The sequence below is a fragment of the Octopus sinensis genome, unplaced genomic scaffold, assembly GCF_006345805.1.
Source record: "Octopus sinensis unplaced genomic scaffold, ASM634580v1 Contig15228, whole genome shotgun sequence".
NCBI classification, from domain to species: Eukaryota; Metazoa; Mollusca; class Cephalopoda; order Octopoda; family Octopodidae; genus Octopus; species Octopus sinensis.
In genome coordinates this window covers 12106-28188 of record NW_021833616.1, presented here as the reverse complement: position 1 = coordinate 28188, position 16083 = coordinate 12106, and the positions used below count along the sequence as shown (strand labels likewise).

Below are 16083 nucleotides of genomic sequence, written 5' to 3'. Positions count from 1 at the left end.
CCTACATGCCGGGCCCCAACATCCGCAGAAGGAAGTACCATAGAAATATCATTTGGTTTGACCCCCACTTCTTTCTTAACGTATAAACGCCCGTAGGTAGGATATTCCTTAAGTTAATAAGATAAACATTTCACTAATTCAGATAGATAAGAGGGGCGTTCAATAAGTAATGCCTCAGACCCACTTGCAGTTGTTTGATCTAGCTGAAATTTTGCATGTGCAATTATTCATATCTCCATAGATGAAGCGGTAAATTACAGCTCTGAACGAATTGTGGTTTCTGATTTACAGGTGTTTGAACTGAGTCAAGTGTGAAATGGAGCCTGTTGAGTGTCGGGCAGTGATCCGCTTTTTATATTTGAAAGGACGCACACCACGGGAGACTTTTGATGAAATGAAAGTAACTTATGGTGATGATGCCCCATCATATGACCTTGTAAAATGCTGGCATTGTGAATTCAAACATGGTCGGAACTCTGTGGAAACAGCTCCCAGATCTGGTCGCCCCCTACTGCTATTGATGAGGCATCTGTCCATCAAGTTCAGGCTGCCATTTTGGAAGATCGACGCATAACTATTCGCCAAATAGCCCATGAGGTCAAGATTAGTACCGGGTCTGTGGAAACCAATCATTCATGACCATTTGCGTATGCAAAAGGTGTCTGCCATATGGATTCCCAGGTTGCTCACACCTTTCCGGAAGCAAGAACGCGTCGAGTGCTCGAGGATGAATTTGGAGATGTGCCAAGAAGATGAGTCAAAATTTTTCAAAAGACTGATTACACAGGATGAAACCTGGGTCCATCACTATGATCCAGAGACAAAAGCCCAGTCAATGCAGTGGAAGCACCGTGACTCACCTCCTCCAAGAAGGCAAGGGTGCAGCCCTCAGCTAGCAAGGTCATGCTCACAGTCTTCTGGGACCAGGATGGAGTAGTGGTGACAAATTTCCTGGCAAAGGGTACCACAATTACAGGAGCCTATTATGCTTCACTTTTGATGAAATTAAGAGAAGCTATCAAATCAAGAGGCGGGGCAAGATCAGCAAAGGCATCCTCCTCCTGCAGGACACGCTCCGGTCCACAAATCGATGGTCGCCAGATCAGAAGCACAGGCGTGCGGCTATGAACTCCTCCCCCATGCCCCTACTCCCTTGACCTTGCACCCTCGGATTTTCACCTCTTCCCAGCCATGAAGTTGTTTTTGAAAGGAAAGCGTTTCCCAGATGATGCAGCCTTGATTTCTGAAGTCACGTCGTGGTTGGAGGACCAAGCTGGGGTCTTCTACAAAAACGGTCTCCAGAGCTGCATCAAACAATGGGAGAAATGCGTAACTCTGGGTGGTTTCTAGGTAGAAAAAGACTAATAACTGTGCCAAGTTTCGTTGGTCTACTGCTATGGGAAGTGGGTCAGGGGCATTACTTATTGAACGCCTCTCGTACGGACGCATTTTCAACAGGCACAACCTTAGGGTCTCTTTTAGCTGTGCCCATAATATTAAGAGCATTCTACTTAGCACTTCTAGATCACGAGCGGAGGAAGGATGTTCATGCAGGGATCGCAATAGCTGTCCAGTGAGGGGCCACCGCGAAACCAAGGTAGTAGTCTACGAAGCAGAGGTACTGGCTGACCCAGCAGCAACAGCAGCCATCCAAGAATTTGGACCTGGAGATCTCCATTTTCAGCGACTTCGAGGGTCACCTCCCAGTGGTGTTGGGTGTCAACGAAGAGCCCTCGACTACAACAAGACGACCAAAGTTTTTCTTTTTTTTTTTTTCAAGGTCTGGGGTCTCCCGCCCTTAAGCCCTAGACCATCACCTAATCACCCTTACCCGTCTTGTTGCTTAACAACAACAACAACAGCAGCAGCAGCAGCAACAGCAACATCAGCAGCTCCCCTAACGGTGACCACAGAAGCAGGGACGTCAATACCAATAGTAGCAGCAGCAGAAACGCGAACAGAACCAAAAGCACCATCGCCAGCGACAACATCAACGACAGCAATCGTAGTACCCCTAATGACAACAGCGGCATCAGCAGCAGCTTACCTAACAGCTACGTCTTCAGCAGAGGGCCCGACAGTTCCAATAGCAGCAACGGCAGTGCCATCGCCAGCGATAACATCAATAACAGCGACGACAGCAACCCTAACGGAAATAGCAGTAGAGACATCACCAATAACATCCCCAACAATAATGACAGTGCCTCCATCAATAGCGATAGCCATAATAACGACAACGGCACTTTACCAACATCGGCATTGGCGGTACCAACACCATCTCCACCTCCAATAACACTAACACCAACAGCGCCAGCACCAACACCACCAACACCAGCAACGCCAGCACTAACAGCGCCAGTCCCGGCAACAACGACGGCACCGATGCCAACACCAACAGATACACCACCGCCCACACCCGACCAAGGAGACACATCAGCTGTTCCGGGAATTCGTTCGAACAATGCCTCTACAACCACAGATTCTCCTTAAGGATACCAGAAAGGAGATTCATTACGTCATTAGCCAGCAACATATGGCAGCTAACAGACAACGGTATTCCAAGGCGGCGAGCAGGCAGAAACGTTAGCACGCCGAGCGATATGCGTAGCCGTATTTTATCTACCGTTACGTTCTGAGTTCAAATTCCGCTGAGTCGACTTTGCCTTTCATCCTTTCGGGGTCGATTAAATAAGTACCAGTTACGCACTGGGGTCGATATAATCGACATAATCCGTTTATCTGTCCTTGTTTGTTCCCTCTGTGTTTAGCCCCTTGTGAGCAGTAAAGAAATAGGTATTCCATACACAGTATCAGGGAGAATCCTAGAGAATCCGAACCCATACATTAACGAGACCGACCGCTGTAAATTATGCACACAGGAACGGGCGAGGATCATAAAGGACCCCTCCAGCAAGGGAACATCCTGAACTCAAGAACGGAAGTCTTTGGACCGTGCTTGCATCTCAAGAAATTCCTGCTAGCCTATTGGATCCCACGAGGTAGCATGGCCATCGGCAATCGATAGCCAAAGAGACACACCCTACTTTGTTGACATTGGCGATCGATAGTCAAGGAGAGACAATCTCCTTTGTTGATATTGAGTAATGAGCTCATTTCCTCCTCCATATCCTAGAGAGGTCACTCACTAGAGAGGCCTTTAGCCAACAGGTTTCTGCGATCTGATGATACGCCATAAAGCCAGGCCCTCTATAGACGTTAAACCTAAGGTAATCCCATAAACCGGCCTTATCTAACTTTAATTATACTGCTCTATAACTTAGATAAGCCTCTTTTTCCGGATTTATGTTTATGAACTTGATAGAAAAATAGATAGATAGATAGATAGATAGATAGATAGATAGATAGATAGATAGATAAATAGATAGATAGATAGATAGATAGACAGGCAGGCAGACACATACCTATCTACATCATACATACATACATACATACATACATACATACATACATACATACACAGAGGCAGGGAGAGAGAGAGAGAAGCAGACGTTCAAGCAAACAGACAGTCAGACAGACAGATACACAGATCACAAGCAGAAGCGACCTTTTTTTCCTTCTTAATGATGTAATAACTAATTTCATGTGATTAATATTCTACATACAGCAGACATTCCGAGACATTAATTTAATAATCTTGTCGACTGAGGATGTCAACGATTTCGATGTTATTGCACCTTCTACTGCAACTGAGCAATATTCGTACCAGAAGAAAATGTGTAGATTCTTTGCTGTACATCGTACTACGCTTTATTACTCTTCTTATATATGCAGTTACCAAGCCAGACAAATAGTAATTGTCTCGACACGAACACCAACCATTTGCTGATTGTATATTCGTGCATACATACATGTGTGTGTGTGTGTGGTGTGTTGTGTGTTGTGTGTGTTTGCGTGTGGGGTGTACGTGTGTGTATGTATATATATATATATATATATATATATTATATATATATATATATATATATAGGGGGGGGTTCACGAAAAAAAAACAAAAGACGAAGACAGGTGGTATACAAAACAAACAGATGTATTGGTATAACGCTCAGGAATTGAAAAAGTATTTTACGTTTCGAGCCTACGCTCTTCTACAGAAAGGGACACAGAAAAAAAACAAGGGGAGAAACAAGGAGAAAAAAAATGTGCGTAGTGGCTACGATCCACTACTATATATATATATATATATTATATATATATATATATATATATATATATATATATGCATATACTATTTTATATGTATATACTATTTTACTCTTTTACTTGTTTCAGTCATTTGACTGTGCTGGAGCACCGCCTTTAGTCGAGCAAATCGACCCCAGGACCTATTCTTTGTAAGCCTAATACTTATTCCATCGGTCTCTTTTGCCGAACCACTAAGTCACGAGGACGTAGACACGCCAGCATCAGTTGTCAAGCGATGTTGGGGTGGGGGACAAATACAGACACACAAACATATACACGCGCACATACATATATCTACATATATACGATGGGCTTCTTTCAGTTTCCGTCTACTAAATCCACTTTGGTCGGCCCATAGTAGAAAACACTTGCCGAAGGTGCCACGCAGTGGCACTGAACCCGTAACCATGTGGATGGTAAGCAAGCTACTTACCACGCAGCCACTCCTACGCCTATGTATATACTCTTCACTCTTTTACTCTTTTACTTGTTTCAGTCATTTGACTGCGGCCATGCTGGAGCACCGCCTTTAGTCGAGCAACTCGACCCCGGGACTTATTCTTTGTAAGCCCAGTACCTATTCTATCGGTCTCTTTTGCCGAACCGCTAAGTGACGGAGACATAAACACACCAGCATCGGTTGTCAAGCAATGCTAGGGGGACAAACACAGACACACAAACACATACACACACATACATATATATATATATACATATATACGACGGGCTTCTTTCAGTTTCCGTCTACCAAATCCACTCACAAGGCATTGGTCGGCCCGGGGCTATAGCAGAAGACACTTGCCCAAGATGCCACGCAGTGGGACTGAACCCGGAACCATGTGGTTGGTTAGCAAGCTACTTACCACACAGCCACTCCTGCGCCTATGCCACTCCTGCGCCTATATATGTATATGTATGTATGTATATATATTATATATATACAAGATTAGAAAATGGAGAAATACATCTAAATCAAATATCAATTACCAGATAATACTCAATCACATACTTTATTAAATCACCACATAAGAGACTGTAGGGTTAAATATAAAAAGCAGAACAAATCAGTGTGCATAAAGGAATGTACATAAAAAAGTGTACATAAAAGAGTAACGTTGTATAATAAGTAGAATATATATAAAAGAGAATATAAATATAAGTAAATATAAATATAAGTATAGATTACATCTTACAGCTGTTTCGGCCATGTAGATAAGTATGTCTCATTTTACCAATATTAGCCTTTTATGGTAGGTCAATATATAGATATAAATGAGTGCACACACACACACGAGGGTGTGTTAAAAATTTTCTGACTTTGGGTAAAAGAAAATACAAGAGGATCAGTTAATTATAATTTTATTCAACATATTCCCCTCTCAAATTCACACACTTATTGCAACGGTGCAGCAGTTTTTCTAAGCCCTGTAAAAGAACTCGGAAAGTTGGGCCTCTAATCAGGCCTTTCACGATTTGTGAAGATACCTGACAACTGTTCTGGGACTGACATCAACTTGTTCTGCTATGTTAGAAGCTTTGCAACGAGGATTATCCTCCGCACTTCTCTTAAGAAAGAGAAGGGCCCTGTCAGAGGGCCCTGGTTGACCCGGATGAAGTGATGTGGACTCTTTCCCTTTCTGGTGAATTGCACAATCACTCTATTAACTGTAGAAAGCGGGATCCCAAGGTTTACTGCGATTTTACGTTATGTCCACCTTCAGAATGACACACAAAGCGGCTCCTTTCAAATTCAGACAGTTCCAAGGCTTCTTTTGTACATGGTAAGATTAAACAGTCACATATAGAATCTGAAACATAAAAATGTCAATTAATAAAAAATATAAACTTTTGCAAGTTAAAATAAACATAAAACTATGTTTTATGGGGTGTCTATTTACTTCTGTTATGTCTGTTTATATATATATATATATATATATATAACATAAGGGACGTTAGCCATCTGGTGACGTTGATGATCGCCTGGGGCTAAATGCATCAGTAACACCCCCACCGCCCTGCCCTGTCCCTAGCCACATTCAGATGGCTAACGTCCCTTATGTTATGGAGCAGTTACTGTCTATATCTCGTTTAGAGAATTATTATTGCTATATATATATATATATATATATATATACTAGCTTAAGGTAACCCGCTCTGCGCTCGGGTAAGAATGTGGTTGTTACTTTCTGTTGCTTCCTTTCAGCACGTAAAAAGCACCGTCCGAACGTGGCCGATGGCGGCGCCGCTTTGACTGGCTTCTGTGCCGGTGGCACGTAAAAAGCACCAACCGATCGTGGCCGCTGCCAGCCCCCTCCCCCGGCACCTGTGCCGGCGGCACGAAAAATGCAACCACTACACTCACAGAGTGGTTGGCGTTAGGAAGGGCATCCAGCTGTAGAAACACTGTCAGATCAGACTGGAGCCTGGTGCAGCCTCCTGGCTTCACAGACCCCGGTCAAACTGTCCAACCCATGCTAGCACGGAAAACGGACGTTAAACGATGATGATGATGATGATGATAATTCTCCCTCTTTGTTTCTCTCTCCTTTCTCTCTCACTTTCCCACTCTCCCTCGCTTTCTCTTACTCTCCATCTTTATCTATCTCTCTCCCATTTATAAACAACAAAAGATCTTGAGTAAGTTGAGAAATAAAATATTTTGAAAGATCAATCATAAATATCAGGCAGTGACAACGGAAAGGTCTGCTTCAAGGCAGACAGCAAAACACTAACATTTAAAAGGGACAGACGAACTTGCGAGCTGAATAAAAATAATAAAATATTGTAAACCAAAGTTTGAAGGGATAGAATCTGAGGATAGTTGAGTCACCATGGCTGGCATTTCTTAACGACGGACAGCAACGTATTGACAGTTTAACGGCTGGCGTAAAATTTTGAACTTGATGTAAAGGAAAATTCCTAAACACCAAGTTTTGAAGTGATTCTTTCTCACGACAGTAGACTCACCATGGCAAGCATTTCAAAACTTCTTCATCGTGGACGGCAACACGTTGTTGATTAAAAGGCTGGCGCAAATTTTTTAGCTTGATGTAACAGAGAATTCCTAAACACCCGCTCCTGTAAATTTTAATCCCCTTCCAGCCCCATTTAGACCCCTTTTAACATTTTGGTTAATATAACCCGATTTCATTCGGGTCTACTGGGGCCACATTTTATAAGATGAGGAATTGAATTTTCTCCTAGAGGTCACGCCATTCATTTGAGGAAAAAAATAGTTGTCATGCAAACTCGCCAGTACTTTTAACATAGGTGTGCATATTTTCAGCTCAACTGACCACATAATGCACACATTATATATATATATATATATGTGTGTGTGTGTGTGTGTGTGTGTGTGTGTGTGTGTGTGTGTGTGTGCACGCATTATATATACAAATGTATACAAATTACATATATATATATATATATATATATATATATATATATATATATAACTTAAATTAGAGATAAAACCACTAATAGGCAAATCAAACAGTGAAAAACATAACCAAAACATAAAAATAAAAAATATAATATACAAAATATATAAAATATAAAATTTAAAAATTTAAATTATTTAAATTTAAAATTAAAATTATTAATTTATATTTATGATTTTTTTAAAAATATATATAACTATCAAAAAGTATTAAAAAGTTTAATATACATAAATACAGATATATACACTTTGTATATATACAGTATATATACATATTTATATCTAGAACACACACACACACACACACACACACACACACATAAATTAACCCAATAAATATCAGATTCATAATATTTTTTCTCATGATTGTGTGGTTGTTGTGGCGATGATAATTCTCTCTATGAATGCAGACAGACGTAGAGAGAGAGTGTGTGTGTGAAAGCGCTGTCGAAGGCGAGGAGGGGGAGATATAGAACGCTGTGAAACGACGTTATAAAGAGAAAGTGAAGAGGAAGTAGACGCTGTGAAACGACGTTATAGATAGAAAGTGATGGGAAGGGAGGAAAGAGAGTGAGTGATGGAGGAAGACAGATACATAAAATAATGAGAGTAGACTTGGCAAAGTACGTTTTTGGCCCTAGCAACGACACCTTTTAAGATAGGGATTTCTAATCTAGCCCACTCGCATCGTCATCTCATTTTACATGTCCCTGTAAATTTTGGAGTCAATCCGACGGGATCTAGTGGCCTTTAACCCGTTCTCAATGCCAAAACCAGACAAACAAACTTTTCGCATTTCAGAATTATAATATAGAGATATATACACACGCACGCGCGCACATAAACACACACACACACGCAAATGGGGGAACAGCTTTTCTTTCATACATTCTTCACAAAGGATGCGACTATATTTCAGTTTTATCCGTTTTATTACAGATTTTTAACATGAGTTTCTCTTCTTTCCATATTGTACTAGGACTGTCCTTAAAACTTTCCGAATAATGCCATACTGATAACGTCCTGCTAAATTGCAGCTGCCGATATCGGTTAGTCCAGGGTTTCTCATAGCGAGGCCAGCCTCTTCTCACACCGGAAAGAGGCCAGAGAGCTGTAAGAACTGAAAGAAAGGGACCAGATAAAGTATCATGTTTTGATCAAATTAAAATAATTTTCGACATTTTAAACTTGTCCGACACCATGGAGAACTAAAGCAGAAAAATTTCGTGGATGTAAACTCTACTTTGTATACTGTCAATCTAACGTGAACGTGACAGTATACAACCATTCTATCGCCCCACCACCGTACATATCTCTATGAGAGATTTAGAAATTTAATATTTCCAAACTCTACTTTGTTTTCTCATTAATAAAGATGTAGGGGCCAAAAATATTATAAATTTTCTGATGAGCGGGTCTCTGGTCATGTTGTCAGTTTGAGACCCACAGCATTAGTTCATGTCTCAACTTGACTTCCATCTCAACATGCCAAGCAGCATCATTTAGAGGTACTATGTGAATATTACCAACATTGTTAATAGACTCGTATCTGAAAGGCGAAATCTACTCTCCTTTAATTTCGAAGGGAAATCATTTACCTTTGCCCCTTTATATCGAAACAGACTGACTTTAGGGGCTTTGACTAAAGCTAACATTACTTGAATAGCTTATTCAGAAAGGCTGAGTAAATTATGGCTTCTGCTCTTGTTTCTGTTTGACGGCTGACACCATCTACAAAAAAGATTGCAGAGATGACAATATGATTTATCCTCCGGTCTTCATTCTTTCCGAGTGTATTCGTCCATCATTCAGTACCAACTCTCTATAACCATCACAAAAATGAGTGGTGAAATTGTAGAGCCATCATAATGCCAAACTCTAGTACCTGCCAATTAGTCGTGAACTTTTTGGAGCTGGCAGAAACGTTACCGCGCCGGGCGAAATGCTTAGCGGTATTTCGTTTGCCGTTACGTTCTGAGTTCAAATTCCGCCGAGGTCGACTTTGCCTTTCATCCTTTCGGGGTCGATAAATTAAGTACCAGTTACGCACTGGGGTTGATCTAATCGACTTAATCCGTTTGTCTGTGTTTAGCCCCTTGTGGGTAGTAAAGAAATAGGTATAACCGCATAACTACCGACTCTAGGCACAAGGCACGATATACCGACTCCAGATATTGCACTGTAAATTCATTTCGATTATTCTGGAACACAAAAATCAATTAGTGCTTTGTGTATATCAAATACAACGATATATATTTACCAGATGAAGCTTTGTCAGCATTATGATTTGAGCCCTTAATCATATGGATCCACCCAAGGTAGCCAGCAATCAGGGGACACCTTGTTGTATTTATGGATTTATACCGGGATAGGAATCTTGACAGTTTTACCGGTTCTCTTCTTCTTCTTCTTCTTCTTCTTCTTCTTCTTCTTCTTCTTCTTCTTCTTCTTCTTCTTCTTCTTCTTCTTCTTCTTCTTCTTCTTCTTCTTCTTCTTCTTCTTCTTCTTCTTCTTCTTTACTAAGTTAGAATACTTTACAGAACAGGTTAATTGATAAAATCCTGCTTTAATCTTTTGTATTCTATTTGTTTCGGTCATTAGACTGCGGCCATGCTGGGACACAATCTTGAAGAATTTTTAATGGAATGAATCGACCACAGTACTTATTTTCTTTTTAAGCCTCGTACTTATTCTATCGGTCTCTTTTGCCGAACCGCCAAGTTACGGGGACGTAAACACACCAACATCAGTTTCTAGTAGTGGGATGGGGGGGAACAAAGACACACACATAGGTGTGTGAGTATAATATATATATATATATATATATATATATATATATATATATATATTAGGCAAGAAGTAGAAAATTTTTTGAGCCCATGACTTTGCGCGGACCGTAAGTAAAACATGTGTAAAATTTGAATGAAATCGGTTGGGTAGTTATCGAGTTTTAGGGATTCACACACACACACACTCACACACACACACTCACACACACACACACACACACACACACACACACACACACACACCACACACACAAACACACACACACACAGAGAAACACACATTCTCATCTTTATATATATAGACTAGCTTAAGGTGACCCGCTCTACGCGCGGGTGAGGGTGTGGTTGTTACTTTCTATTGCTTCCTTTCTGTTTCTTATCGCCACATTCTCCCTCTTTGTTTCTCTCTCCTTTCTCTCTCACTTTCCTACTCTCTTACTCTTCCTTTATCTCGGACTCTCCCTCGCTTTCTCTTACGCCTGCACGTAAAATCACAAAAATAATTCAAACTTACTTAAAATTTTGTGAAATTTGATATTTTGGTGGGGCATATTTTGACGGTTCATGATGCAAATGAAAGCTAAAAGATTTTGGCCTTTAACACAATGCCATTTTTACCCATGTCAACCAAATAATGCAAACAGAAAAAAATTAAATCTAAAAATAGGGCAAAAATGTACTCATTTTAAAAGTTGAAAAATTTAACCCGCCCCCCTTTCTAAAATCCCCCAAATTTTTACTCCCACAATCAAAGATAACCGCCTCTAGCCCCTGCAGCAACACGAAAAACCACCATTATTCAAACAGCACAACCTGTCTATCCCATAAAACTCAATTTTTCCCATATTCCTCACCATGGCAACCAAACGGTAGCCCCGAGTGACTTGCAGCCCTTCTCACACCATTGTCCACCCCCCATTTTACTCCCAGTGTAAATTTTGGCGCCAATCCGACTCCATCTACCGCCCCTTAAACCGTTCCCACCCCAAAATGAGACAAACAACCAAGAAATCAAGCAACTTTTTCGCATTTCAGCTTTATAGATATTGATGATGGAGGGAAGGAAGGCAAGAAAGAGATCGAGGAAGACAGGGTGATATCCGAAAGAGAGAAACGACCAACACTTGTCAAAGTCTGGGTTTTGTTACCCTAGTAACCACAGCTTTTGAGATATGGGTTTCTAACCTAGTCCAGTCGCTTCCTCGCCTCTTTTTATATGTCCCTGTAAATTTTGGCGCCAATCCGACCCCATCTACCGCCCCTTAAACCGATCCCATCCCAAAATGAGACAAACAACTTTTTCGCATTTCAGCTTTATAGATATTGATATATATTTACGACGGTCTTCTTTCAGTTTCTGTTCCAAATCCACTCACAAGGCATTGGTCGGCCTGAGGCTAGAGTAGAAGACTATTGCCTACGATGCCACGCACTGCAGACTAAACCCGGAGTACTCAGCTACTTTGCACGTTAATTTTACGAGCAGGTTGTTCCGCTGATCGGATCAACTGGATCATGTATCGTCATAACGACGGAATGCCAGCAAGAGAAAAATTAAAACATTATATCAAAGCAACTGTTCAAATATATTCCGTCTATTTTTGAAGCATTATTCTTACCAACGAGAATTGTAAAATGTTTACATTAGAAGCTTCGAGAGATATGATGGAGTAATTTTTAAGTAGAAAGGGCTACAAAGTATAGTGTATAGAATATTGGGTTTAAAAAAATCCCTTGGATGGAAAAAAATCGGAGGCAGCTCGTGGAACTCAAATGCACATTTTCTTTTCTACTCTAGGCACAAGGCCCGAAATTTTTAGGAAGGGGACCAGTCGATTAAATCGACCCCAGCACGCAACTGGTACTTAATTTATCGAGACTGAAAGGATGAAAGGCAAAGTCGACATCGGTGGAATATGAACTCAGAACGTTAAGACAGGCGAAATACTGATAAGCATTTCGCCCGGCGTGCTAACGTTTCTGCCAGCTAGCCGCCTTCGAAATCACATTTTCTGCAGACATGACAGACATTCTACCGTTATACTAAAATAAAGCAACCCTTAGACTTTTCTTTATTTAGTTTAGAAATTTTGATTTTATCAGCAAGAATTGTAGACGTGTTTACATTATAATAAATTTGAAACATAGCGAGTTGTGAAGTAATTTAAAAAAAATTTACTGTGGAACTCGAAGTAGATGAAGCTATAGATAATATCGTGTAGAATATTGGGTTAAAAACACCCTTAGACGGAAAAAGAAAAATGATTCACAGTAGCAGTGAGTAATTTATTTCACAGCTTCCTATTAATTGGAAGCGACAATTCTCGTCTAGACTTCTGTCTGGCTCTGATAAGGCTTCATTAAGCTGAAATGTATTAGGCATTCTCGCTACGCCCAAATGGAACAACTTTCGTCTTCCTCCGATATGTGTTTTTACACACAGCACGTCCCTAAGAAATACCGCCATAAGTCGCCTTTCAATGATGTATTTACACTGAGTATGATACATATACGGGCTCTATAGCATGCATATATACATACATACATACATACATACATACATACATACATACATACATACATACGACGTGCACAAATGATTTGTTTATAGCGATCAAATGTTCGTGTCACACATTAGCTCACTGTATCCATCAAATTGACGTTAGACAACGCGTTGCCTAGACCAGGAAACGAACCCACAACCTTACGATCATGAGTCCAACATCCCTAACCATTACACCATGGTCCTCCACACATGCATGCATGCATACATACATACATACATACATACATACATACTACATACATACATACATACATACATGCATGCATATACATATATATATATATATACATATATATATATATATACACATACATACATATATATATATACATACATACATACATATATATACAGTATACATATATATATATATATATATATACCAATTTATGTGCTAAGCCACTTAGTGTTAAACTGATGGTATTATTAAATTAATATCTAATTTTTCACCCTCATTTATGAATATATATATATATACCTATACATATATATATGTACATACATATATACATATACATTATACACACACACACACACACACACACTGGAGAAATAGGATGAGGAGTGACACGCAACATGTGCACACACGCACACACACACATTGCCAAAAGCAGCAGTGACCTTTTAACATACACAATGCTTGCTACATCCAACACCACAAAACAAATGAACATCATTAACTAATAACGTAACTAAGAAAATAACAACAAAAACAACGACGCGACTTTGCTGCAGTACATATGACTCGTTGTTTCCATGGAAACATAAAAAGGCGATGACGTGCGAATGAACGTATAAGACGCTAAGTCACGCTTCAGTTAAAATATAAACATTTCTCTAACGCGTGTGCCTCTAAGTGGTCGCACGACGTGCTAGAAATAGCAATAAAATGTACCTCAAATCATAGCTTACTATCTATAAAAAATAGACACAAAAGAAACGATATGATAGAATCTACGTTATATGCGGGATAAAAATGGTGCGAAAGTAAAGGATACGTACACCCGGGGTTTAGGGTTAGGGTTAAGGTTTAGGATTTAAGGTTAGGATTTAAGGTTATGTTTAGGGGTTTTTTACGGCGAAAACGGGTGATGTACGTATTCTTTACCTCTGCCAGGATGGGATTGTCACAGCTGGAACGTCTGTGAATTTGAACAGAGTTTGTCTAAAGCAAGAAAAGCATACATTTAGACATACCTACCTACATACATATACATATACATACATACATACATACATACTTACATACATGCATGCATACATACATATGTAACGAAATGTGTGAATATCTTCTCTGGACCTTTTGGGGGTGCGAGAAGCAATCACTTTCCGTTGCTTTAATAATCCAGGATTCTCTACCAGTCAGAAACAACAAGACGCAGACGTAAAATATATATATCTACTTTATTCTCTTATGACAGTAACAGATAATTGGTATATCTGGGTATCCCTTTGGTATAGATGTGTCAGAGCTGAACATTATCGCTGTAGAATTTACAATGTTCAAATGCTAACGACACTGGTCAAAGATGGCGTCCGGAACAGGGAGAAGATGTGGTCTGCAACAATTTGGTTAAAGCCTTCGGCCGACTGCTATCAAAAACGGACAGCGAGAAAATATACGTCCGTTGCCTTCGGTCGCTTTGTCTCAAGTCAATGACTGCTGCTGGACGCTAGTGGTCAACGTCCTACGATCCCCCTGCCTCGGCTAACTGCCACGTAGGCAAAAGGGTCCTTCTTCCGGTGCTTCGCGCATGCGCGAGAGGGCCCTTCCTCTCTCTGCCTTGGTGAAGGCACAAACTCCGCACGCACGAAACAGGAATGGACGGTGCGCGCGCGCGCCGCTGTATAGCGTCACTACACATACATACACATACATATATTCAAACACACGTGCACATATACATACACGTACGCGTTATCATTACTATCATTGCTATTACTACTATTGTTGTTATTAATTGTACTATTTATAAAGGCGATAGAGATTGTGGTGGTGTTCCAGGCAGTGTCAGTAGGATGGGTTGAGTTGTGGTTGTGGTCTAATGTAGGGGTATCTGTACTATAGCTCTGTGTGTGTCGAGTGTTCGTATTACTAGAGTTGTAGTTATGTGAGTTTTGATAGTAAAGAGAGAGCTTTTGCTTATTAGAGGCTGCTACAATAAATTCAAAGTTGGGTGAGGTAGAATAAGATAGTTTCAGGGTGGATCGATTAAAGATAGAATGATATTTATGTTGTCGAGGGAAGTTAGAGTCTAGTATTCTAAAGAAGGATTTAGCTAAGTTCTTAACGTTAAGTGAGAATGGTGGTGTGTAACACAGAATAGAGCGTCCGCCACTTTTTTTAGGGGGTCTGGGAGTAGTTCTATCTAAGTAATTAGATAGAGGAGTGCTATCTATATTTTTGGAGAAGGTATGTGGGAGGCGAGGCCCGTTATTGTTAGCTGTTTTAGTTATTTTCGTTTTTGACCTAGTGTTAAACGAATGTTGTATATGCCTAGGTGCAAGACCTTCCAGGGTTCAATCGACGAATGTGTGTTGTTGGTTGCGATTGTGATGGTTGTTGCGTGTTTGAGATGGAATTTGAGGTATGATAACGTTAATATAATAATAATAATAATAATAATAATAATAATAATAATAATATGGAATTATCCACCCACTCCTATAACCTCTGCTCTGACGATACGACCTCCTATATTAATGAACATAGTCACCAAAATTCACCTAATTGTAATTGCCGTCCTGGAGCCATCTGCCTGTTACAAACTCATTGCAGAAGATATAATGTAATTTACAAATACACGGACCTTAACCTATTACACGACTCTACAGCCATATACATAGAATCAACAAAAAATTTTAAGCAACGATATGCCACTAATCTCCATTCTTTTAGATACGATAAACGTAGTAAATCTGCAACACTCGCCAACCACATACACCATCTCAAAAATACAAATATACCCCATACTCTATCATGGTCCATACTGGACTCAGGACTTCCCTACCGAGGTCAACGCTCAACCTGTAAATTTTGCCTGAAGGAGGCACTTCACATATTAAAGCACAACTCTCCAGTACTG

The 16083-nt window shown here is 40.2% G+C and overlaps 1 protein-coding gene across 1 annotated transcript; it reads left to right on the top strand.

Annotated features, from left to right (window-relative positions):
• The first annotated feature begins 241 nt into the window (after positions 1-241).
• LOC115230299 (flocculation protein FLO11-like) lies at positions 242-2490 on the top strand. The gene is made up of 2 exons (XM_029800502.1): positions 242-249; positions 1914-2490. The coding sequence occupies exons 1-2, from the start codon at positions 242-244 to the stop codon at positions 2488-2490; spliced, it is 585 nt and encodes a 194-aa protein (XP_029656362.1).
• Positions 2491-16083: the final 13593 nt, after the last annotated feature.